Here is a 27634-nt window from a genome sequence, read left to right as displayed (position 1 = left end):
ATATGATTTTAAAAAGGTATAGATGAGAAGCCAAACATATCTTGGTTCCCTAAATAAAAAGGTGTATGTATTTTCATAGCCTTCATTCATTAACCATAAAAGGGATAAGGTTATTGAAGATATTTACTTATTTGTTTTTTTTTTCATTCTTATAGACAAGTGATATGAACCAGGGTAGGGAAATAAACAAAAGGGGCTAAGCGCTGGCCCCTTTCCCCCCAAAATCTTAAGCCTATTTACGGGCGCTTCTTATTGGGAATTATTTTTTTATTATTACCTACCCCCCTGAAAAAAAATTATACGCAAATGCTTTATCGGGGGCTCGATATAGCCATCTATATAGTATGGTTCTGGAATGCTGTACAATGCATTGGAGGTCGATTTAAACTCCATCTATCCTGTGGTTTTCCTGTGGTTGTCATTCATTTACTGTTCTTCTAAGTGTGTCTTTTCGGGGAACGATCAGAGAACCTTTTTTCTTACGAGACTAAGCCACCTCCGAACCTTATAAAACCATACCTTCCGTATGAAATGCCCCTGGAAAAAAATAACAAAAAATTGAAGCCTTTACTATATACACCGCTATAGCGTTGCCTCTGAGAGAGACAGTCTCTAATAGTCTATTATGCGAACTCAAAACTACTGCGGAAAGACAAATTATTGATTTTGGGATGCAACCGCATAACGGGCTAGTCAAGATCATCATGGACCGATTTATCGAATTATTTACTCTAAATGTAAAATGTGCAAAATCAAAGTTATTAGCATGTAAAAAAAAGTGTCTGTGTTCTTCTTATCCTAATTTACTTGAACATGTTGAAAAAAACTTTGCAGAATAATAGTATGCTCGTGGTAAAAACTCATGAAAAGTCCACGCTGATGCCACGCAAGTAGGATTTTCCTATTGGGGATACGGATGGAGAAAGGAACTTATGATGGAGCGGAGACCCTAAATTAACTATCTCCCTGCGCCGGAAGAGCTCCAACCTTGAATACCTATCCTCGTCAGGGCATTCATTAGGGAGTAAAATAAGGAGTTGAAAAATAAGATATTTTGAAAGGACAACCGCGTCTTATTTTTGAATTGGCTTTTGGCTCTCCTTTGGCTTTTATTTAATTTTATTCGTCTTTTAATTTTGTTTTTTATCGGATTTTTTTTTTTTTACGTTGACTCTCTGCGCTGTTCTGGTTTTCTTTGTCTTTTTTGGTGTTTTCCTCGAAATTTTTTTTTGTTCGCACTGACGAATAGAGGCGGTTGTCCTCTCGAAATATTATCTTTGTTTTTCAGTATTTTCGTTTGGTCTTAACAACCCCATTTTTGATCGATCTTTCTTTATATTTTGGTTTAAGAAATTTAGGCTACTTTGGTTTAAGAAATTGTCTTTGTAAAATAAGAGTTAGTAACGTGTAAAATACAACTGTCTGTTCCTTTTATCTTAAGGTATTTAAAAATATTTAAACAATCTTTGCGTAATAACAGCATATGCCTTCCCGAAGTTTTTAGAGAAACGTGCCGTAGCTGCAGTAATGTTAAGAATAGGTCCTCCTGAGGTTTTTGGAGATACGTGCCGTAGCTACCGTGACGTTGAGAATATGTCTTCCCGAGGTTTTTAAGAAAACCTGCCGTAGCTACCGTAACGTTAAGAATAGGTCTTCCTGAGGTTTTTGGAGATACGTGCCGCAGCTGCCGTAACGTTAAGAATATGTCTTCCCGAGGTTTTTGGCGGTGCGTGCCGTAGCTGCCGTAACGTTAAAAATATGTCTTCCCGAGATTTTTAGAGAAACGTTCCGTAGCTGCCGTAACGGTTAGAATATGCCTTCCCGAGGTTTTTGGAGAAACGTGCCGTAGCTGCCGTAATGTCAATGATATGTCTTCCTGAGGTTTTTAGAGAAATGCACCGTAGCTGCCATAACGTTAAGAATATGTTTTTCCGAGGATTTTGGAGATACGTTTTGTAGCTGCCGTAACGTTAAGAATATGTCTTCCCGAGGTTTTTAGAGAAACGTGCCGTAGCTGCCGTAACGCTAAGAACATGTTTTTTTTTTTTTTTTTAATAAGAGCCAGTAGCTTGTAAAATTCAACTGTCTGTTCCTTTTATCTTGAGGTATTTAAAAATGTTTAAACAATCTTTGCAGAATAACAGCATATGCCTTCCCGAAGTTTTTAGAGAAACATGCCGCAGCTGCCCAGGTGTGGAATGCAAATTCTTTCCTGGTGACAATTTAATATATGGACTACATGCATACAATCTCTTCGGATTCTTCTGGAGCATGTGTTTTGCAACTTCTTTGGCTGAGCTCGTTCTAGCGGGTAATTTTTTTTTTCATTGTATTTTGTGCTTCAGTTAACTATAGTCCCCTGCTGATAGTGTTTTCTCCAAATTTAGTATATTTGAAAACTCGTAATAGAAAAAAGAAAAATGGCGTCTAACAAAACAAAGAATGCTACATCACTCATCTATCTTGAAGTTGTTGTTAATCTTAAATAAATAATCGCCATATTTATTCAAATATCCATCTGCTTAAAGAGATTTTAACACTTTAAAATATTATTTTGAAATATCATTTAAAAAAAAGTAGAAAACTTTTGGCTATCTTTAATCACCATTTCCCCCTCAAGTTGAATCAACCATCTTAAACTAATTTTTTTAACGTCCTAAAGAGGAAGATGAACCCAAAATCGAAAGATGAATCAAAATCTTGGAGGGGGGGGGGGTCAATATGACCATGGTGCCAATAATTGACCAAATTGAAAATTTTACTCTAAAAAGAGAATGGGGAAAAAATAAACAGGGAAATAGGGCGACAAAAAAAAATCTTGGCTAATTCTTATTCCATTGTATTTTGTGCTTCAGTTGATTACAGTCCCCTGCTGATAGTGTTTTCTCCAAATTTAATGTACGTGAAAACTCATAATAGAGTAAAGAAAAATGACATCTAACAAAACAAAGAATGCTACATTGCTCATTTATTTTGAAGTTATTGTTTATTTGTTATTATGTATAGAAGTTATTTTTATTTATTTTGAATTATCGCCATATTCATTCAAATATCCATTTGCTTAAAGAAATTTTAATACTTTAAAATATTATTTTGAAATATTATTATAAAAAAAAACAGATAACTTTTGGCTACCTTTAATAACAGTTTCCTTCTTAAATTGAATCAGCCATCTAAAAATAATTTTTTAACGTCCTAAAGAGGAAGATGAACACCTGAACAATGACGAATTCATACCAACCACAATATATGCTCTACAGACTAGTATAAAAGTTGACAGGACTCTTAATTGGGGTTCATATACCTCACTGAGTACGAAGAAAAAGAAGAAAATACTGAACATGCAAAAGAATTTCACCACTCAGCGCTAATGGAGATGGCAATATTAACGTCAGAAAATACCATTGAGATAGTAATACCATAAACAGTTACTATAATTTAGTAAATATTGATATAAGTAACAAAATAGTTCATATAGTTGTAATATAGTATTTATAAAATCGTAAGTATATATAAAATCCTTGTCTATGCCCTCGTCTGAAGGAAACACTATAGTTAAATAGTAGCAAAATTCTTACTCTATTATTCACAGTAAAAATTATTTTAAACTACGTTTTGGGTTGCTTTCACTTGAGTCCACCTTCTTCTGTTTTCTTAAAAATAACATGTTATCCAATGTTAATTTTTTCCGTGTCACCATATTTAAATTAGTCACAATATTAGACGCCATCTGTATCTTTGTCAACGATCTTCCGCAAGTACCTGTTTCAAAGACTTAATTTTAAAAAGATTTTTTGTCATGAATGTATATATTTATTTGGTTATATATTTTTTTTGTCATATGCTTATATAGCTGAATAAAGAAATCCTGAATCGAATGAAAATTAAAATGGATATTCAAGTCAAACTTAAAACGCAGAAAAATTACCACAAACAGGAATTTGGCTATTGAGTTAGGTAATATAAGCGCCACCAGTTGGGAGGGTGAGGGAGGAGGAGAGGCGCTCTTTTTTGAACAGATATTGATTATTTTGAAATCATTGGTCAGGTTTCTTAGAGTATGTCAATGCGCAAATATTCCAAATACAAGTCTATGCAGAGAACATTGGAAAGAAGAGTCCTGTGGTGGCGCAGTGGATTTGACCTTAGCTTGGTAATACGGGACCCAGAGATCGAATCGCTGCAGGAATGCACTGCAGGGCCGACGCAGGGACCTTAGTAGTCAAGAAGTGTCGTTAACTCTTAAATAAAATTGGAAAGAAGACAAAGCTATAGTGGATAAAATGATGGTTAGAGGGGAAACGTCCCAGAAATTATTGAATTATGAAAATATTGAATATTAAATTAATATTGAATATTAATATAAATATTAATATTAATATTGAATATTAGAAATTAGAAATATCTTCTTTATTCTAGAAACCAAGAATTTTGTTATTGTAAAGTTTCCTGTAAAACAGGCCATACGCAGGAATTTTGCCAGTATATACTACATATGATATAGTAATACATTAAGCAATACAGGCATGAAGGTATCCAGGTTTTTTTTTTTGGGGGGGGGGGGGTTGAGGTTGCAAAAGGATTTTTTTTGGCGGGGGGTACGAAAGTATTCAAAAGTGCAAAAAAATTGTTCATATTACGGCCTTGAATATAGTACACCCGACAAAGGGATAGTCTTCATACTTCTTAGACCGTCACTACCCTATCGTAATGTTTCTTTATTTATAAGGGGGTTGAAGCGTGAAAAATTTGGATGATGAAACAAAAACTATCGTTAATTTTGTTCATTTTAATCTGCTAGCGTATAATAGAATCAAACACCGAAAAATAGGTTCGGTAGTATAACTTTTTCAGAGAAATAAGTCAAAGATAGGCTGTTCCACTATCAGAGCTATAAAGTATATATTTGTAGTATTTAGATACATTTTAAGTATATTGTAATACTTAAATAGAATACTATAATTAAATCTATTAAATTTAATATATAACTAATGTTAGTTTAATATACGTATACATACCGAAACCCTATAGGCAAGTGTGTATTCTCCTCCCTTGTGTTGGGTTGTCGCCTCTGAATTATTTGTCTTTTTTTTACTGTTTTTAATATTTGGTAAATGACGACTTATGCTTACTTACGACACGACTGCCTGTCCATGGATTATTCTTTATGGTTGATTGTGTATGGCTATGCTGTTTGGCCTATGTAATTGGATGGATGAGTAGGGTGAAAGCCTCATTCAAGTACTGATCTATATTCCTTTCTCCTTCGGTCTTTCTTTTTTTATATAGTTTTTTTTTTGCTGTTGCTTTGGTGATTTCTTTTTTCATTATACACAAATTAAATATATTGTTATACTAAATAATCTACATATTTAAAATTGTGATTTAATTGTAGGTGCATTTGCTTCATGGTACTGGGCATTCCGAAAGCCTAAAGACGTTCCTGTATTCCCTCTATGGATTAGTTTTTATCGCGCTATAAGGTAATATCATTTTAGTTTCATCTTTCTCTTTAATGTATAGGTTTTTTTTTACTAAAGTTTAATTTCATTTCGTTTTCAATTTTTGGAGTTTTTTGCCCTCACTCTATCAACAATCTTCTAAGTTTGCAACGTAGAAACTAAGAAGTCATACCCTGAAAGAGAGAGAAGAGGACAATCGGGGGAAGGAATTATGCTTGAAAGGAAAGTAGGGTAAGAATCGAAAGATATTTATTGGGTAATGGAAGAACAAAAGAAAACACAAGAGGAAAATCAGAAACTGATAAAATACAGAGGAAGAAGTACAAATAGTGACGGATTTTTTTTTCTGATGAATGGAGAAACAAAATGAAATAAAATCAACATAATATATCTCTACTTCCCTGAATCTTAACCTTCTCAGGAGCTCATTACAGAGAATTAACTACAAGTTAATTTAAATATTTTTGCTCTTTGTAATTTAAATACAATTGATGATTTGATTTAATTCATTGTTCAGTTTTGATTAACTAGTGTTTATCTTAATTAATTTTATTTAAATGCTCAATTTTAATCAATTAGTTAGTGTTAACTGTAATTAATTAGTTAAGTCAATTTAAGTGAATTTGCTGTGTTGCAAATCTAGAGGAATTCACATCTCTTTAAGTGGATTTTCTCCTTCCCTGTCGAAAACAAAATCATGTAACAGTTAAAGGTGAAATCTTTATTTAATCTGACAAATTGTCATCAACGCAGCCACAAGATAGATGGCAAGGTAGATAAATGGCAAACATATGGCAGTTCAGTAATTTTTTTTAGTCTGACAAATTGTCATCAACGCAGCCACAACATAGATGGCAAGGTAGATAAATGGCAAACATATGGCAGTTCAGTAATTTTTTTTTTAATCTGACAAATTGTCATCAACGCAGCCACAACATAGATGGCAAGGTAGATAAATGGCAAACTTGTGGAAGTTCACTAATTTTTTTTTAATCTGACAAATTGTCATCAACGCAGCCACAACATAGATGGCAAGGTAGAGAAATGACAAACATATGGCAGTTCAGTTAAAATAGGTAATGCTCGAAGAAACCCAAATCTGAACATTTTATGAGATGAATATTCATTTTGTCAAAAATGCCCAAATAATGTTTAAACTGATAAATTTATGTTTTCTGCCAACCATACATATTGTTTGTTATTTTTTAAATATATTTTTAAGCTACTTCCAGAGGATTCTAGACTCTGTGTAAGAGTGTAGAGGAGCAATAAAAAATCCTAAATAATTCCTTAGACTGCTGACCCTACCATTAAAAAAATGGTAGTATCACTCCCTGAATTTATTTAGACAGCTGCAAGGGATAGAAAGATAAAAAAAAGAATTTATAAAAGAAGTGATAGATAAAACAGATTTTAAAAATTACAAACAAAATAAATACAAATTTTCATCAACATACCCACAAAGATGGCTCTGCTGGTAGATGAATGGTGATTAATGGAAATTCAGTCAAAATATTTTCCAATTAAGATATTCATCTTACGTTTACTGTCATACCCCATGCATTGAATCTTTGAATCTACGAGTCGCTATATACTTATTAATAAACTGCAATTTTCGTAATCGGGCCCTATTTTGCTGGTGTAATATTTAAGTCCTTTTTGTCAATACATTTTATTCTCTTTTTACTATTTTGATGCGTTAATCAGGCAAACTCAAAACGGCAACTATTCTTTTTGGTATAAATGGATTTGTGCTTAGTCACTGCCACTTATATTAAATAGATTTTGTTTTGTTTTGTGTTTGAGCTGATTCAAAAGGATTTAAAAACATTTCATAAAAACTTGAAAAATCAATAAAGAATTAACTAATTTTTTTGAACCCTCTGTTCCTTCCATTCAAGAACTAATACGAAGAAAAAAAATTAAAACGGCTAACTTTTTAATAGACAGTGAAAAATGGAACGGTAACAGTCCTAATATTTTGATTTCAAAGCCTGGGGTATTTTTCAAAGTGATAGCTAAATACAAAATGAGAATGGAAAAGAATGTTTGCAGAACACAAAACAAATAGCACAATCGCATAACACAAAAACAAGCACTCGGAGAAGGCCGAAAAGACAACAACAAACTTCTATGTATAGAAGGCCGAAAGAGGAAGATGAAGGCAAAAAAGCTGTGCCAGAAAAAAAAAACAGAAGTTCATAACAATAAAAACTATCCTATGACATGTTGTCAAATAAGTCACAGAGCCTTTAGTATGACTGGTATAAAACAGGAAAAAAAAATTAGCGCATACTGTTTTGTGAGGACTGGAGAAAAAATAGTTTACCCCCTTTTTCCTGAAATTTTAAGTTATCTACTCACTGCAAAAAAGAAAAAATCTCCTGAAAGTCCTAGTTCCATCCCTGAGTCGTGAGACAAAACCAAGTATATTCTCTAAATTTTGTATAAATTTTGTCACTTTTTGTGAAATCTATTGATGGTCTGCGACCTCTACAATTAGATATAGTCATTTGCCCTTAGACAAAAATACACATGTCCTCTTGTGAACATTCAAAAAGTAACTGATTGATCTGACCTCTAACACCCAGGGGAACAGTTCTGCTACCAACTATTTACCATTGCGTTATAGTTTTCAGGTTAATTCACATTATAAATATTAACACAGGAGCGAATGTATTCAGATTAACACATATAAACAGTAACGACAATTTGATTTAAAAATGGGACACATCACAGCGTGCGGACAGGGAAGTTACCAATACGTCAGAAAAGTAGATATCCCATAATCCCATAATAAAATTCTAAAAATTTGTCATTGCACGTGCGTGAAGGCAGAGTCACGTAAAAAAGGTGTGTGACTGATGTGTCCCAAAAATCTTTAATGGAGAGTATGAGAATCTTTTCTTCTTTTAGATATTTATACTGAAAGATTAACCATTGGGTGGTTGCAATTCATCAGGTTCGCATCCAGGATTTTTTTTTCCCGGGGAGGTTTCACAAAGTTTTTTTCGGGGGGGGGGGGGTACACAAAACGTATTAAAAACTTGTTTATATTCATTTTCGTTACGTTTTCACGAGTCGGACAAACTTTTCCGGCGGAGGTGGCTCAAACCCCCTAACCTCTCCCTGGATACGGCCTTGTGTCGAGGTTTTTAATTATTTGAGCTAAGGGTGCTTTCCATGTCGCGATCTTACCTAATGATGATGACTTGTTTTGTTTAAAATCTGACCCGCGTCACCGAATTTTAATTAATTAGTTCCCGCCCATTAGGTACTTTCTTTTCCAAGTCTATAAAATAATTAATAATTTCTGATTTTGTCAGAAGTTAAAGATACATGGGACGGAATAAGTCTTAGCCAAAGAGAAAATTGATTGAATTCTGTGTATAGAATATTGCCCTCAATATACTTGACAGTGTATAGATTGATATGTCAGAATGTATTTTCTCATTGGTTCTTCCAGAGCATTTCCAACTTCAAAAGTCATGATTAATTAAGTCTCATTAGCTTTTTGACTTTGGGCTGTTGAAGATTAGCATATTATTACCAATGTTGAATTTCCAAATTGCATACCTGAATGGACATTCCACGTCCAGGTCGTAGTTAGTCACGATTTAGCACAGAAAAACGTTACGAAGCCCAGCCTCTTATCATCATTAATTGTAATAATTCAACTGGGAATGCACCCTAAGATTTGGTCTCTCGTTAAAAAAGTTTCCTGGAATAAAATTGAAACATTTGGATTGCGGTTTTTTATTTTCCTATTTTTTCCTTTTTATTTGTTTCACAGTTAAACTGTAAGAAAAATGTAATAAAATTGTATAAATGAGAACTTTGGGATTGTGCCTATCTTCACTTTTTGTTTGTTTTTTTCTTTTCATTTGTTTCGCAACTAAATTGTAAGAAAAACGGAACATTTTGATCTAAAATTTCTATTAGTTAAAAAATTTCTAGGACTAAAATCAGAGTATTCGGATCTTGATTTTTTTTTCATTATTTTTGTTTTTTCCTTTTCATTTGTTTCGTAACTAAATTGTAAGGAAGCGTAACATTATGATTTTTTATTTAATGTAGCTCCTAAACCCAGGCAGTTCGAAAAACCTAATTTTTACGGAGTCGAATATCACTTATTGTTCATGTTATTATGGATCAGATATAAAGGAGACTTATTTTTATATATGAAGGGCATAATTATGAAAGGAGGGAGTCCTCACCTGTAGGCTTATCAGGAGTGGCGAGAACGGAACATTCATAAATAAATAAAAACACAACACTTTCGCGCCGGATAGAAACCTTTGAGATTTGTGGTCGCGTGACTACTTAAAAAAAACTCAACTACTTAAAAAAAATTTTTAACTTCAAAACTTAAATAAACCTGTTATAAATAAGAGAAAATAGCTAAATTAAAAATAATAACATGTAAATAAAAATAAAAAGTAAATAAAATAATAATTATTATTCCACTCTCTATCACTCATGACGGTTGTACCATGTATTGAGTTAAAATAGATTTAACTGTATATAGCGACATTATTTTCGCAGGGAATTTCTGAGAAAGTTCCAAATGTATAGTAAATATCTCTTGGGCGTTTCCTGCTTACTTTTGGCCTATTCTTACTACCGAAAAGAGGAAGATGAACTACTTGTATTTTCATTGTCAGGAAAGTTGGACTTTACTTTGGAAGTGAAAATTTTGAGAAATGTCAAAATTCTAAATTTACAATAAGTGTCTCTTTTTTTCTCAGGTCATTTATTGAATTTTTCAAAGTCATTTTCCAGGTGATCCTTATGTCAGCTTTAGCTAATTCTAAAACTTCTGGTGAAATATTAATTACTTACTTACTTTTAATTGCATTAATACATTAATTACTTTTTTATTGGCGGTCTGTTGCAACAACTTATATATAATTTTGTATAGTTTATAGTATACAATTTTATATAATTTATAAGTATGCAAAATAAATGTAAAATTTTTATTTTAGATATCATTTGGGTACACTTGCTTTTGGATCTCTTCTCATTGCCATTATCCAGTTTGTACGTGCCACGTTGGAGTGGCTTGATAGAAAACTGAAGGAAGACCCCAACCACTGGACCTCTCGCTGCCTTATTTGTTGCTGCAAGGTAAAAAACAAAGGATATGAAAAAATGTAATAAAATATAAATAGCATGATATAAAATAAAAAATACGTACATTTATTAAAAACATAACTTAAAAAACAAATGTATTATATTTAAAAAATCAAAACTATTTTTTCTGTATTTAGAAAAAAAATGTATTCTGATTAGAGCCAAAAAAAAATCGACAAGGATAGGAATATATACAACAATCAGGAACATACACAAGGCTTGGCCCGCCTGAAATACAAAATTATCCTGGTATAATAATTTTACTATCCCCCAAACCTAGGTTACTATAGGTTACAAACCTATCCCATCAGCCAAAAGCTAGGTTACTTTTTCGAATGAGCAGGACTCGGCCCGCCTAAAATACTAAATAATCCTGAATTTCTGGGGACTTCTTAGTTAAGTCATCCAACAAATTTCGTGTTTATTATCATTGTCCCCCCCCCCCCCCCCGAAAAAAAATACTGTGTACATGCCAGATAACACTTGTTGCCAAATGACACAAAATAAAAGCGGAAATAATGAAGTAAGAGTTGAATAGATTATTTACAATCAATGAAAGGTAAAAGAATTGATAACAAAAATAACAAAAAAAGAGAAAAAGAAGTAAATAAAATTCAAAGGTAAAAAAGAGAGTGAAGGAAAAGCAAGAAAGAAGTAAAGATAAGTAAAAAGGTAAAAAAGAGAGAGAAAAATGAAAAATAAGAAGAAAGAAAGTATTTTTCATATATATATCTTTTCTTTTATTTTGTTTGTTTTGTCTGGAAAAAATATAAAAAGGCTAGCTTATGAACCTCTTCTTTTTTTTCTGAAATACTTTTTTTTTAGCAAAACTTCTTTTTATAATGTTTTGTGGTTCTAATTCAGCTTCTTTTTGCATAAGACTTGTTAATAATAACATTGAATTAAAAAAAAAGTATTATGAATATTTTCTAATGAAAATGTACGCATTTATGTATACATATGTATTCATACATAAAAGGCATACAAAAACACTAAAAAAACGTAAATAACACCATATACACATAACATACATAGATACATAACAATGCACATACATAAAAAACACTAATGCTGAAAAAAAGTGCTTATTGATCTTTTCAAGGGCGGAGATGATACTCTAATAAATCTGATTTTTTCTTACTTTAAGAGAGTATCTCGGTTTCCAAGGCCATAAAGTATGGCCTTGGACGTAAATAACACTAGTGCTGAAAAAAGTGCTTAGTGCTTTTCAAGGGCGGAGATGATACTCTAATAAATCTGATTTTTTCTTACTTTAAGAGAGTATCTGGGTTTCCAAGGCCATAAAGTATGGCCTTAAACGTAAATAACACTAGTGCTGAAAAAAGTGCTTATTGATCTTTTCAAGGGCGGAGATGATACTCTAATAAATCTGATTTTTTCTTACTTTAAGAGAGTATCTCGGTTTCCAAGGCCATAAAGTATGGCCTTAAACGTAAATAACACTAGTGCTGAAAAAAGTGCTTATTGATCTTTTCAAGGGCGGAGATGATACTCTAATAAATCTGATTTTTTCTTACTTTAAGAGAGTATCTCGGTTTCCAAGGCCATAAAGTATGGCCTTAAACGTAAATAACACTAGTGCTGAAAAAAGTGCTTATTGATCTTTTCAAGGGCGGAGATGATACTCTAATAAATCTGATTTTTTCTTACTTTAAGAGAGTATCTCGGTTTCCAATGGCTTCTGAAGGATCCATATAGTATCTTAGGGATTTTTTTTTAGCGTGGATGTCTTTGAACAGCAATTGTAATTAGCCCACATGTAATTTTATTTGAACTTCATATTCTTTACTTAATTTTGTATACGACGCTAGTAACTGCATACCCTTAAGAACATTGCCAAGAAAGTTTTACTTTCAGCATCATTTAAAGATTTATTTTTAATGGATCTTCTTTTGTTCTCTTTTTTCCTCTTATTTTTTGGATCTTCTTTTGTTCTCTTTTTTCCTCTTCTTCTCTTTTGGATCTTTCTTTGTTCTCTTTTTTGCTCCTCTTCCTTTTTGGATTTTTTTGTTCTTTTTTTTCCATTCTTCTTTTTTGGATCTTTTTTTTTTCTCTTTTTTTTCATCTTATGTAACCAATTCTTTTTTTTGCAAAATTATTGTGCTTTGAAAACGGAATGCTTAGGAAATAAAAGTTCAGAAGTGTAGAGTCCATATCAGTCAAGGACTTTAGCTCAAAACACGAGAAAATAGCGAAAAAGTGTCGTACACTCATTGCATAACATACTAACGTAAATGATGTTTACAAGAGCAATTGAACATAGTAGAATTTTCTTTGTATTTTTTTTTTTTTTTAACGAAATTGGCTGTAAAAACTATTAATCCGGAGATTAAAGGAAGTAAATTTAGTGAATGAAATTAGTTTGTAATTAAGTCAAGTAAATTAAATCAATTAACTTAGTAAATAAAAAAAGTACATGGTTGATGTTATGCCATATATCCATGTTGAGAATCTCTTTTGTTTAGTTGGTTATCTTTGTCCTTGGAAAAAAGTCTTATGAAAGAAAAGACGAAAATTACAGAGCCCGAAACAGGTTAGGATTTCTCTGGTCCAAAATAGGAGAAATAGTCAAAAAAATAAAAATAAAAACATCGCACGCTAATTACTTAACGTAATAATCTAGTGACGTTGACAAGTGCAATCGAATATAGTTTTTTTTCTTTTAAATTGGCTGCATAAACATAACAATTGATATATTTTTTGTTCTTTCAATTCTGCGAGATGACACATAATGTTTTTCGTATGTTCTTTTCTTTTCTTCTTCGTGTATTTTTCTTCTTTTAAATCTGCGAGAAAACATAACATTTTTCTTGTTCTTATATTCTTCTTTTCTTTTAATTCTTCTTTCGTTTAATTATTGATTTTCTAATATGATGGACACTATTTCTGTTTTCAGTGCTGTTTGTGGATGCTTGAAAAATTCATGCGATGTATCAACAGGAATGCTTACATTCCTACAATAACAGCCATACGTGGAACCAATTTCTTTAGTTCAGGCCGTGAAGCCAATTCTCTGATTATGCGCAATCTGGATCGAGTTTGGGTTTTGGACAAGGTAAGCTCGTTCTAACCTATTCCCAAGTGACGCCTTTCATGGTTTCAGTAAAAACGAACCATGGCCCATAGTTACCAAAATGTAAGAGCGTGTTTAAGGAAAAAATTGTGCAGTAAGAAAATTTTACCATTTGTAGCTTTTATTTCGATTATTAAGGGTAAACTGTTATTTTGAAAACGAATTTATGGGAATTTCGGAAAATAGCGTGAAACTTCTCGAAAATGGTGTTGAATCGGAAAAAAAGTATACAATTGGAACTTACATTGCTGAAAACCCCATACAAGAAAATTACAGCCCCCCTACTGGAATAATAATGAAATTTCACTTTTTTGTAGCCCAGATGTGTTCTCTTTTTTTCATGTTTGGTTTCTTCACTGCTAGCAGGGCATTGGAACATAATAGAGGGCTATTAAGGGCTCATTTGGAAGGAAACCATTATATCTACGTGCTATTTGTAAGTAAAAGAACATAGTATTAAAAATAAAGTACAATTTTTGGAAGAAACTGCATCTTCACATAAAAGCTTGTGTCATATTGGGTATGATGTTTGTTCAAGTCCTTGGCCCTTATTATCAGATAAGTGGCCTTTTCCTAAGCTTTTTCCTCTTTTTATTTCTTTCCTCTTATTTTTATTTCCTCTTTGGATTCAGTGCTTCTATCCTCGTGGTATTCTATTCATCAATATCTTTTTGTCCTGCTAATATTTTTTCCTGTTTGAGAGACTGCGAGACATCTTTAAAGAATCTGCTAATTAGCTAGCCTCTGAAAAATGTAGGCTGCTGGTGAGTCATGCAGGAGACAAAAATAACATGAAAGGCCGAGGGTAAATTTTCTAGCTAATTTCAAAGGGCCATTGATGCGCCTTAATCGCTATTTGGTCAGAAAGTATAGAATGTATAGAAATGTATAGTATAATTTATAGAATATAACATTGTATAATAGAACATAATGAATAAATTTTAAAGCATAATGTATAGAAATGCGAAATAGTCTTCAGTAATTCATCAGAAATACAAAAGGAAATATATAGAATTACATAAATACAAAAATATAGAATACATAGAAATGTAGTGTATTGTATAGATGTAAAATAATACAACAGAACGTAATGTATAGAATGTAAAGTATAAATGCTAGAAATACAAAAAGGGTCTTCGAACGCATTGTTTAAAGTTTAAAGCAAAATGTATAGAAATGGAAAATAGTCGGCAGTAATTCATCAGAAATGCAACAGGAAATGTATAGAATGATATAAATACAAAAATATAGAATGCATAGAAATGTACAGTATATTGTATAGATTTACAATAATACAACAGAATGTCTCAGAATGCGCTCCTCCACGCAAGAGGTCCTCTTTGAAGCGTGCTTTATTTGAAATCTTGTTCGGTTTACCTGTTGTATAGCAGTATAGCTGTTGACCTATAAATGGCAAGAGTTTTAATTTTTCTAGTATTTTTACTATTTTTGCCTAGGTACTGTCTAAGAGTGTTGAATAGGGTAGATCGGTACAGGGAGAGCGTTATACATATATATATATATATATATATATATATATATATATATATATATATATATATATATATATATATATATATATATATATATATATATATATATATATATATATCCACTTAGACCTTTCGAAAGCGAATATATAGTTTTGGAAAGTACGACCCAAAGGTCTTGGCCAATTTGTAAAATAAGAGCACAAATCATTAGAGCCAGATTGTTCTCTCCCCCATTCGAACTTTGAGCGTTAGAAGATTATAGTGGTGTGATAATTAGAGGGAGTTGGTTTGTTATAGAAATAACCACTAAAGGTGTAATTTTTTAAGGTTTTTACCTAGATAGCAACGGAGGAGTTTCACTATCCCTATCCAGCGATCTAGTACTGGCAACCATGTGCCTATGGCACTTGCTCCCCATAGATAGTATACTTGTAGTAGCGGTACTGATAGTAGCTTGGCACCGTCACAGCACAAATTCTGGTAGGATCAGTCCTCGTAGAACCTGTGGCCCTCCAGGGATAAACCACAGGTGGCCAAGGCCGTTTTAAAATAATGTTTTAAGCGACTGTGCTGCTTGACTCCCTGGGCTATCCACCTAAGAAAAGCAAATCTGCTCCGCCATGCAGATTAATTACTAATGATCTTTGTCACCTAACCTCAGTCTCTCACCTTCTCCTTCGTCTCAAATCTGTTCGTAGAAATGTGAAACTGCCTCTCAGTTTTCTGTCTTACCCCTGGTTCCCATTGCTGCGATTTCGTGTAAAATCCTGCGACATGCGACAAATGACACAAATCGTGCGACAAACGACGCAAAACCATCCGCTTTGCTGCAATGTCGGATGCGTTGAATAATTTCAACTCGAACGACAAACCGAATGCATCGCATACAAGATTCTCCAAAAAACTGGTGACCCAACTTTAGCTATATATCCTACGTAAACCTAAAAGCAACAACTTGCCTGCTTTCTTTGCTTACTCAGCAGATAAAGTGCAATAGCCTTTTTCTTAAGTTGGCTTAACATTCTTATTGCTTCAGTTTGAGAACCTGATCTGAATTCTTTTAGAGTTGGTCGCAGCGACGCAAAAGTCTGCGTTTCTTTGTGAACCTCCATCCGATTCTGTCGCACGTCTGTTCCGCCAGAAAAAAATCTTGTCGGGATTGACGCAGCATTGGGAACCAGGGGTTAGTGGAATCCGTAAAAAAAACAACAACATAAATGCTGCAACAATCTGTGTAATAGATAAACGTCATCCCGACCCAAGACTCATCATCTTAAGATATTCTTATACAAGAATTCAGTTTTTTCGCTGATACCTTGGAGACATAAGAAGAGGTGTCAATTAACTGTAGCCCTTTATAATTCGTATACAGAAACAAACATACAAACTTTAGTAATGTAAAAAATAAACTACCGGTAATATAATGTTACAGCAGGTTCTGTGTTATTGTGCAGTTTTTTGTTACGCTGGGTTCTGTGCAGTTTGTGCAGTTTCTATGTTACAGCATGTTCTGTGTTGCGGTGCGGTTTCTGTGTTACGCTATGTTCTGTGCAGTTTCTGTTTTACAGCAGGTTCTGTGTTACTGTGCAGTTTTTTATTATGCTAGGTTCTGTGCAGTTTCTGTGTTAGAGCAGGTTCTGTGTTATTGTGCGGTTTCTTTGTTACGCTAGGTTCTGTGCAGTTTCTGTGTTAGAGCAGGTTCTGTGTTATTGTGCGGTTTCTTTGTTACGCTATGTTCTGTGCAGTTTCTGTATTACAGCAGGTTCTGTGTTATTGTGCAGTTTTTGCAGTTTCTGTGTTACAGCAGGCTCTGTGTTACTGTGCAGTTTTTTGTTACGCTAGGTTTTGTGCAGTTTTTGCAGTTTCTATGTTACGGCAGGCTCTGTGTTACTGTGGAGTTTCTGTGTTGCGCTAGAATTTCCCCAACTCTTGAAATTAATTATGAAAAAAGGTTAATTATGAAAAAGGAGTAAAATTCTAGATTCTGTTTTTTTTTCCTATTTTTTATATATAACAATTGTTCTTAATAATTAGCGAGTCTTCCAATAAATCTTAAACGGAATTGTTTTAGTTTGGCTACGGTCTTTTTATTTATGTAATTTTATTCTTACATCGTCTTATTTTATTCTAGACATCTTTATTGTATAAAGATGGCTAATAGAAGTGATCATTACTGTTATTTTAATTTTCTCAAAGGTTACTGACTTGATGCTCCTAATTGGTCGCTCATTACTATTAGTTTAATTTTCATTACTATTAATTTAATTTTCTTAAAGGTTACTGACTTTATGCTCCTAATTGGTCGCTCATTACTATTAGTTTAATTTTCATTACTAATATTTTAATTTTCTTAAAGGTTACTGATTTGATGCTCCTAATTGGTCGGTCATTACTATTAGTTTAATTTTCATTTCTATTAGTTTAATTTTTTAAAGGCTACTGACTTGATGCTCTTAATTGGTCGCTCATTACTATTAGTTTAATTTTCATTTCTATTAGTTTAATTTTTTAAAGGTTACTGACTTGATGCTCCTAATTGGTCGCTCATTACTATTAGTTTAATTTTCATTACTTTTACTTTAATTTTCTCAAAGGTTACTGACTTGATGCTCCTAATTGGTCGCTCATTACTATTAGTTTAATTTTCATTTCTATTGGTTTAATTTTCTCAAAGGTTACTGACTTGACGCTCCTAATTGGTCGCTCATTACTATTAGTTTAATTTTCATTACTATTATTTTAATTTTCTCAAAGGCTACTGACTTGATGCTCCTAATTGGTCGCTCATTACTATTAGTCTAATTTTCATTTCTATTAGTTTAATTTTTTAAAGGTTACTGACTTGATGCTCCTAATTGGTCGCACATTACTATTAGTTTAATTTTCATTACTGATATTTTAATTTTCTTAAAGGTTACTGACTTGATGCTCCTAATTGGTCGCTTGGTCATCTGTATTGGTATTGGAATCCTATCCAACTATGTATTGACAGGAGGAGTGCCACAACTGAATTCTGAGCTACCACAGTTGTCCTACCAAATCGTCCCTATAGTGGTCATTGTCATTGGGTCATATTTTATCACTGGAGCCTTCTTTGGGGTATATGCTATGGCCGTTGATACAATGTTCTTGAGCTTCCGTAAGTTTCTTTTTTGTTTTAAACCTCACTGCTAAAATCAGTAAATTCATTATGTTGTATCATTGCTACAACTAAATGTTGATATATGTGTAAAACAGTCGCTAAATGCCAGGAGTGCCCATTTACGAAAATGTATAGGAGGGGATTTTTGTTGATTTTATTGGTTATCTTCCTTTTCTTTTTATTGCAAATACCTAAAAATAGGTATTTTTGAAGATCTAAGGGGGTGGTTTCTCCTCCCTTCTGCCCCTGCTAAATACTCAGTAGTGGAGTGAAAGGCCCGCACTTGGGGTTTTTAGTGAAGGAGGGGGTCAAGGAATGTTAACTGAATGGAAGTTATGACTAGGGAAGATACCCGAATCCTATCCCCAACTTTTTGGCATTAAATTCTTCTTACCAGAGAATACAAAATCTCAGAGTTGAAAATCCTCAAAATTTTCAACTGACACTACCCTTTTCCCTAGGTGACTCAGGCAAAATATTCATATACGCATATGTCGAAACGACTCTAGCTGTAATAGACGATGAAATATTATCACAGGCTAGGTATACATAGTTATCTATGTTACTTTCTGCTGTTTGACATTTCTCATTGGCTCCCCATTCGGGCGTGCGTAATGCCGAATTTTTACCGATGGATTTGGCTGTGGTGGGAATTAATATTTCGCTCTGCTGACCGCATCCATGGCTAGCCATGGCTCCCCATTAGGGCGTGCGTAATGCCAATTTTTTACCGATGGATTTGGCTGTGGTCGGAATTAATATTTCGCTCCGCTGACCACATCCATGGCTAGCCATGTCTCCCCGTATGGGCGTGCGTAATGACGAATTTTTACCGATGGATTTGGCCCCTGGGATGACTGTGGTGGGAATTAATATTTCATTCGGCAGACCATATCCATGGCTTGCCATGGCTCCCCGTTCGGGCGTGTATAATGACAAATTTTTACCGATCGATTTGGCTGTGGGATGGCGGAAATTGATATTTCACCCCGCTGACCACATCCATGGCTAGCCATGGCTCCCTGTTCGGGCGTGCGTAATGACGAATTTTTACCGATGGATATGGCTGTGGTGGGAATTAATATTTCACTTCGCTGACCACATCTGCTTGTGGAGCTGTGATGTGTCCCATTTCTGAAACAAACGTACATGACTGTATGTATACCAGGCTGTGAAACTTCACAAAGGCAAGTTACCAACTAAATAAAAGATCAATGGTAGAAGAAGGTTTTGGTAAAGCTATTTTGCAATTACATTAATTAACAGAGATCTTGTGCTAATTTTGGGATCCCAAAATGATCTCAACGTAGATTGGTATCGTTTTGTATGTTTCCTATATCCAGCTAAAAAAAAAGAAAAAAGCTTTTTTTTTGTGTGTTTCTGAGAAATAATGACGGTATTCAGCACTGCCATGCAGATTACTTATTAATGATCACTGTCACCTAACCTCATTCAATAACCTCGTCCCTCATCTCAAATCTAGTCCTAGAAATGTGATACGGCTTCTCAACTTTCTATCTTAGGGAAAAACATAAAAAAAAAAAAAAAAAAAAAAAAAAAAAAAAAAAAAAAAAAAAAAAAAAAAAGTAGCGGATAAACATCGTGCCTACCCCACACTCCTCTTCTGAAAATACCATTATGCAAGAATTCATTTTTTCCTCTGATTTCCTAGAGATGCCCTTTGTAATTCATATACAGGAACAAGAATACATCCTAAAATGATCTCAAAATGATCTTGGTATCGCTTATCTTGTTAGGATTGGAAGTGAACACTTGCCTGAAAAAAATCACCCAACAGATCCTTATTACAACTAATCAAATTAAAGACACACAGTGCCACTGCCAATAATAGAGAAATGGCCGACATAACTGTTAAACTTATTTCTTGACAATGTCTTTTTAAATTATTCTTGAATCATGAATCTAATGAAATTTTAAGTTTTGGATTTTTTTACTTTTGAGTCATATGATTATTTTCTAAATTGATGCTAAGGTATCTTGGTCGTAATTATTTTTTTTTTGAAAGATAATTTAGGTTCACACTGGCGATCAGTTTCAGCTAAATTAATCGAAAATATTTCTGTCTACCATAAACCAGATATAGTAGACAACGCTGACCTACAACTCTTCCCCCGTGCCCCCTTAAAGGCTAGTGTCATTTGCGTTCCACTGAAAATAAAATGTATATCAAATAGTTTTTCTCTTTTCATTAAAGCATCAAACAATTGAAATTACGGCTAAAATTCCAAACTATCTTTTCATATCATTAGATTTTAAACCACAACTCTAGTTTTATTAGTCAACGAATTTTAAAGGCCTTGAAAATCAGTTGGCCAGTTGAAAAATCAATTCTCTCTTTACGCAAATGGTCAAAAGGACCATTTTCAGAAGAATAAAAAAGTGCCTCCCTGCAAAACTCCTCTGACACCCCCGTCTCAATCACCCCCAAGGGATGAATCTGTTCTTATTTTGCTATTAGGAGAGTATCCATCAAGTCTTATTATGGTCACTACAGCGAGCATTGAAACAAGTCCTAAAAGTAGAGAAATTAGTTTTTGTGAAATTTCAATGCCGTGACCGTGATGTCACGGCCATCATCAGTGCATCACGGTGCATAACGTGGCCAAGTGGTGTCACGGTGCATCACGGTCAAAGATCAGTCGGAAGGGTGTGTGAAAGCACAGGGTGGTTGACCCCAACCCCCCGTTGCACTTCCTGGCTGAAGGGCCATGAAACGGAGATCAGCACCGCCGGTTTGGACCTTAAGAGTTTAGTGCCGTCTTACTTACTTTTTTTTACTTACTTTTTTATTACTGCTTGGGGACCTAGTCTCACAAAACAATAAAGTAGATAACAATAATTACAATAAATGTAGTAAAATAAATATTATGTATCTAAAATAAATAAATATAAATGAATAACTGCAACACTTAAAATAAAAAAAAAACAACTAAATATAATGAAATAGATAGTATAACAACCAACAAATCTATTAGTCTTATATATCGTTAATTGTCATCGGTGTGTTCTAATGGTATCGATGGTACCAAGAATCAGTTGATAGATTATCAGTTAATTCACCTCTTCAAAATATAGTCACAATTAACTAAAGGAATACTTGCAGATTAGAAATGTATGTTTAGTATTGTAATGTGAGGCTCATATTCAAGAAGCCATTTACTAGACATGTAGGCTCAATACTGTGTTTGACTAAAAGGCCGTCATATTTTTGTTAAAGCCTGATGTTTATTACCAGCGTTTCAATTTGTAATCGCTCTTCATTTTTCTTTAGAAATCATTTTTTAAAACTTCTGTACTAAATTACTTTTACTAAAAAAGAATGTTTTTATAAAGTTTTGTAGATAGTATGTATGTGTAGTCGTTAGTAAGTAATTATTGAATAATAATGAAAGTTTTTCTACCTATATAGTCAGTAAGTGTGTGTAACTAATTAGGCGTCTGCATAATGCAACCCAAAGCTAAAGATACCGTCACTGCCTCATATCACCTCAGTATTCTCTCCCGGAGAATACCAACCTTCGAAGTTGATGTTCCCTTTGTATGAAGCGAACTGCTATCTCATAGTGATTATTTTTGGTAAGTTTGGGAAATGATATTCAGAGGCCTACATCGAGAAGTTTACAATTAGTTCTTGATCAAAGGGTACTAAAGTTATGAAAGAAATGAACTGAAAAAGGCTCTGCAAAGCTTTTGGCTTTTTTTTTTTAGTAAGTTCTTAAAAGTGTAACCTCATACAGGGTATAACCTCAACAGGGTTGTCAGTGACAGTTTTGACTGATAAAAGACACGACTTATGTGTTAACCATTTTTGTTTTGTTTGTTTGCTTTTTCCTGAAGGCAAGCGAATATTTTCTACAGTTTAAAAAAAATTGCTTGCACGCAGTAACTTTTATTAAAGTGTGAAGAAGTTTGTATTTAATTTTAAATATTTAATGTTTTTAATTATAATTATATTTAATTCTTATATTTAGTTTTAGTATGTACTTTAGTAAGTACGTCTTGCCAGGGGATTAGGGATCCAGTTAAAGAATCTAGGAAGTTTATTTGTCTTTTGTTGGGTGGAGGTACTTTCAATTTTGCGTATGGGGAAAGGGGCCAAAAAATGTCTCCGATCCTAACAAAAGAGTATACGCTTTTTTTCTTGCCTTTCGTCTGACAGGCTTTCTGAGTAAAAATGGAACTAATTTAGAACTAATTAACAAGTAAAGATATTAATTAATTCGCATGACGCTTCTGAGGTTGAATGTGGTCAGTGAGGAATAAACCTTAGATTCGGAGAAGATTTGAACAACATTAGAATGAACTGTTTAATAAATCTAATCTTACAAGATACTGCTAATCCTCTCACAAGGCCTAATTAAAGAGCATACTAATCTTAGCTCGAGGTTATTATAATCTTTATATTTTATAATCTAATTTCTATAATCGATATTCTTATAATATAATTTTCATTCATTTCCCCAATTTGAGATTGATCTTTTTTTTAGTGATCGATTGTGAAAATAATGACGGAAGTGAAGATCGACCTTATTACATGTCAAAGGATTTAATGGAGATTCTTGGAAAGCGAAACATGAAAGCAGTTTAATGCTTTGCTCTTTTAATCACTTTCTTATATGTTTTCAGAATTTTCTCCCTATGTATCTCATTAATGGCTTCTTTTTATTCGGAATATTGCCATTTTTCATAAACTAAGAACTTATATTAAATATATGTTTATACAGTATAGATGTTCACAGGAAAATGTACGCAAACAACACGTTCGGTCCTCCAGCTATTTTTTCTTTTTTTTCAATATGAACTTGAAGCACCATTAACAATAAAAATAAACCAAGTGTTTGATTTTGCAAATTTAGTTAAGTTATTTATTAAAATTAGTTTATTAAGTATACTCAGATAATTTGTTGGATACATTGATGCTCTAGATGTTGTACTAGTAACGTCAATAAAGTACCTAGCAACAAGAAAGATCCAAAATAAAGAAGTAACTAAAGTATAATCTTAGAATAGTATGATAATAAAAATGATTTAAAGCTCTACTTTCAAAATTCTTAATGACAATAAATTTAAATGACAATGATAAATAAAATATCAGATTTTCTATACATCTATTTCTTATTAAGTTTTCTAAGATAGTAAAGAAGAAAATGGCTGATATTTTTACACAAATTTTGTGTCTGACTAATATAAATAGAAAATAAAGTAATTGATTTGTAATTAAAATTAAAGGCCTGATATCTAAGAAGCCAAAGATTAAAGTCGAGTGAAATTAAGCCCATTACTAATAGTAAAGGTAATAATTAAAAAAATATTTCGTTTTATTAATTTAAAAAGGTTTTGTCTTGTTTGATGCATAACAATAAGCATATACATGAATAGTTTGTTTTATAAATTAATAATTGGGGTAATTTGTAAAATAATAAACAAAATTAATTTGTTTAGTTAGACTTAACCAAAACAAAATAATTAAGGTGAAATTGGAATTAAAAACCACATATTCAAGCAGTCAAAGATTAAAGCATGAAATTAAGCCAATTGCTAATAATTAAGGTAATAATTAAGTAAAATGTTTTGTTTACTAATTTAAAAACATTTTGTTTGTTTGATACAGAACAATAAACATATACATAAATAATTTGCTTGATACTTAAGTAAAATAATCAAGTTGAAATTGGAATTAAAATCAGATATTGAAGTAGTCATTTATGAAATCTAAGCCGAATTCTGCTAGGAATCAAGCCAATTACTAATACTTAAGGTAATAATTGATTAAAATATTTTATTTTATGAATTTTCAAACATTTTTTTTTAATACATAATAATAAACATCTACATAAATAGTTTGTTTTATAATCAAGTAAAATAATTTGTAAAATAATAAAACAAATTGATTTGTTTAATCAAAAATTACGTAAAATGAAACAATCAAGGCAAAATTGGAATTAAAAACAATATATCTAAGCAGCTAAAATTGAAGATTAAACAAAAAAATAAAAGCAATTACCAATAATATTTTTTCGAAGTGTAACTATTGTAGATTAATATCTTTTTAATTAAATTTGGTATTGCTTTATTTTGATTGTAATTTAGTTTTCTTTTTTGTTTGGATCTTTGAATGGAGGTTTTGGTAAAGTTGTGGGTACCAATTTGGTCTCCAAATCATAAAGATTCAAAATCTTTGCGTGGCTCTAGGTCAAATAAGGGACAGCCTGCCTAACTTTTTGCGATAAAATTGGGGGGTTGGGGCAGGGCTGGTGGGCCCAATTTGACCCACCTGTCAAACGACTTCAAAATGATTGAGTTACCAGAGTTTTGTAGAAGTAACTTGAGAACAAGTTGCAAGTGTTAGAGCTTTAGGTCTAACTGGTGACTCAGTAACTGGTATCACCCATTCTAATAACTATTATTGCCTATTCGTCCATATAAAATATATATAATAAATCAAGAATATTTGTTAATTTGTCTTTATTTTTTGTGTGTGTATTGAACAGTCTTGATGCACTGAAGATGGAATGTTAATTCTGGCTCCATATACTTGCCATTTTCTTTAATATTACATGCCTTAAATCGTTGCGAGTTTGTAAACATCTTGTGTTTTATGGTTGCCGATTCGTTTGAAAAAATAGCTGAGTTTCAAGTTTATTCAATGATCAATCGCATTCAATTCAAATAATGTGTTGGTTATCTCTACAAAACGAAAACAGATGTAGATTAACTTCTGTATAGCGTTTTCGTTATTCATTTATTGCTTTCATATTTAGTATTTAAATCTTTGAAATAAAAGTGGTAGTTTATAGTGCCATTCCCTTTATTTATGAGAAACTATGAAAGCGCAATGCTTTTCTGCTTTAAACGGTGTGCTATTTACGTGCCTATGATTTTGAATCGTTCAACTAGCTCTTTCTATATGTTAGCCATTATTAGGAAACTTGTTGCTTAGTTATTCACAGTTGAGCCTTTCAGAAGATAACCTCATTAAATGAGCTTTTTGTATTTAACCTTATTTGTAAAGTTAAAGGTTGAGAATCACCAGGTTGATTTTTAGCTTTATCCAGTCATGAGGATACCCTCAGAGATAAGGATTGTGGGGCCGAACGTGACAGCTATTTTGGGAAGGGGGCCTCTGCGCTTCTCTCTGAAGTATGAATTTTTTTACGATTCCCTACGGTTTAAACGACTTTTTTTTTTTTTTTTTTTTTTTTTTTTTTTTTTTTTTTTTTTTTTTTTTTTTTTTTTTTTGACTGGCACAAAATTACAGCACTTCCTTTTTCTTCATGTAAAGAAGAAATTTAGCTGTCTAGGGCTTTAAAATCGCCCTCTGAAAAACTTAATTAAGATACAAAAATGATTAACAGAATGTTTTTAAGCTCAAATAATCTTTTCTACGTTTCCTATTTGTTTTTATATTTAAGCAACTGCGAAGTTTTTAAGAGAGCTTGAAACGACAATTGTATACATTATATAATTTAGTTTTGCATTAGAATAGATTTTTTATTAGAATAGATTAAAGTTTTATCTCCTTTTGACGTTTTTCATCAAATCCATCCAACTGGTTTTACAGATTTTTGAAATAATTACGAAGTAACATTTAAAATTCTCCTGATTTGATTTCGACCGTAAATTCAACTTTTGAACCTAAAGTACGTAAGGAACACAAATTCAACAATACTATACAAAGAGTAATTTTATACATTATATAACATAGTTTTACATTAGGATAGATTGGTTTAACACGGCTGGTTTCAAAAGGTGTGTCCATTTATTGAAATAAGTTTAAGGCGTACTACTCGTTCTTTTAACACGAGAAATTGTAAAGATATATATATATATTTTTTAATTTCTACTGGAAGTTCTTAATTTTTTAAGGGCTTAGAATTTTACTTAGAATTTTTTGTTTTTTTCAAGTCTGATTTAAAAAAATCTATGGCCTGAAATCTCGGCTAAGCCAAAGATTTTTTGGCTTAGATTAAAATAAGTGCGCTTAATTTATAGTTAAAGATTAACTTGCAGCAGATAAGGGTGTAAACTTTAATAAGAAAGGAACTAATTAATTAATTATTCTGTAATTCAATTATAGAGAGGTTTTATTTCAATTTTTACTTTCCTGTGAGTTGGGTTTCAGCTGTTTAAAAAATATGGCTTTAAGTTTGGCTTCCCAAAGAAGTGAGCTCTAAAATTTGTCATTGATCGTAATTCATCAAACAAAAGTAAATGGCTATGTGACTTTCCACCCAAAATTCGTTAAATAACTGAATTTTCTTCTTGGCGCGCATTTTAAAAGTGGCTCTTAATTAGCAATTAATTAAGGTCACTTTCAATCTATAATTTGAACTTTGCCTCGTGGTAAAACATTGAAAACTCTTTGTCTTTTGATAATAAAAAATATAACAATGAATTAATTTCAGAATGGTACTATTATTCACAATTCGACGTAGCACAAATACCCTTTTTTTTTACCTCAAGGGTTGCCAGGGTTGACACTCGTTATGGTACAAGGCCTCTTAATAGGCAGGTTGTAATAGCAGTTTCCATGTGCGGATTTCTCCTTTTCATTTAATTTAATTAGTAAGCAGCAATTGGTTTTTAGCCACTTCGATCTAGTGAGCTTCCGAGTACACGAGTTAGCGATGATAGTTCCTTCTGGACTAAACGTGAATTTTTTTTTACACTATGGTTATCTAATTTATTTATGATTCTACCTACCTGAAAAGCACCAAAAATTAATAGTACCTGATTGTGTTCCAAGAATCCCGCGTAAGCAGACTTGTTTATCTTTCTTGCCACTTCCATTTTCATAAAGCCAGAGTGTTAGTGTCTGGTCTAAAAGCCAGAATGTTGGACAATGTAGCTTTTTAGGCTTTCTACGTGATTGCTGGCTAATTCGTAAATTTATAGTTGTGTATATTCTTTGGTAGAGGATTGTTCATTCAATTTTCATGTGTGTCTTTTTTTCTAATAAAATTGTGTGCAGATATGTTTACTTCATTCTAGGAAAAGTCGATTCATTCGTAGACCGTACTACTACTACTACTACTACTACCGATAAGTTACTGCAGCACCAAGCTGCCTGAGGCCAACACAGCTACGCACGCTCCTCCTCTGTCCCACTCCTCTGTACACTCTACCAAAAAGTTCCCAATTCTTTTAATTCTTTCCTTGCGACATCCTCCCATCTCACTCGGGGAACGACCCACTTTCCTTTTGGCTCTAGACGGCTGGTTGACAAGGACTTTTGTTGGCAATCTCTTATCCGTATAATGTGTCCGACCCATGTTAACCTCAACTTTTC

The 27634-nt window shown here is 32.7% G+C and overlaps 1 protein-coding gene across 1 annotated transcript in view; it reads left to right on the top strand.

Moving 5' to 3' along the window:
* LOC136037358 (choline transporter-like protein 2) overlaps positions 1-27319 on the top strand; it is a 114108-nt gene extending 86789 nt beyond the window's left edge. Inside the window, exons 10-15 of the mRNA XM_065720063.1 lie at positions 2137-2311; positions 5396-5483; positions 10448-10589; positions 13513-13671; positions 18096-18321; positions 22833-27319. Coding sequence (XP_065576135.1) covers positions 2137-2311; positions 5396-5483; positions 10448-10589; positions 13513-13671; positions 18096-18321; positions 22833-22933 — 891 coding nt within the window. The 3' untranslated portion in view covers positions 22934-27319. The remainder of the gene's footprint in view (positions 1-2136; positions 2312-5395; positions 5484-10447; positions 10590-13512; positions 13672-18095; positions 18322-22832) is intronic.
* The last annotated feature ends 315 nt before the right edge of the window (positions 27320-27634 follow it).

This window comes from Artemia franciscana, chromosome 16 (assembly GCF_032884065.1).
Source record: "Artemia franciscana chromosome 16, ASM3288406v1, whole genome shotgun sequence".
NCBI classification, from domain to species: Eukaryota; Metazoa; Arthropoda; class Branchiopoda; order Anostraca; family Artemiidae; genus Artemia; species Artemia franciscana.
This window is presented reverse-complemented; position numbering and strand designations above follow the sequence as displayed.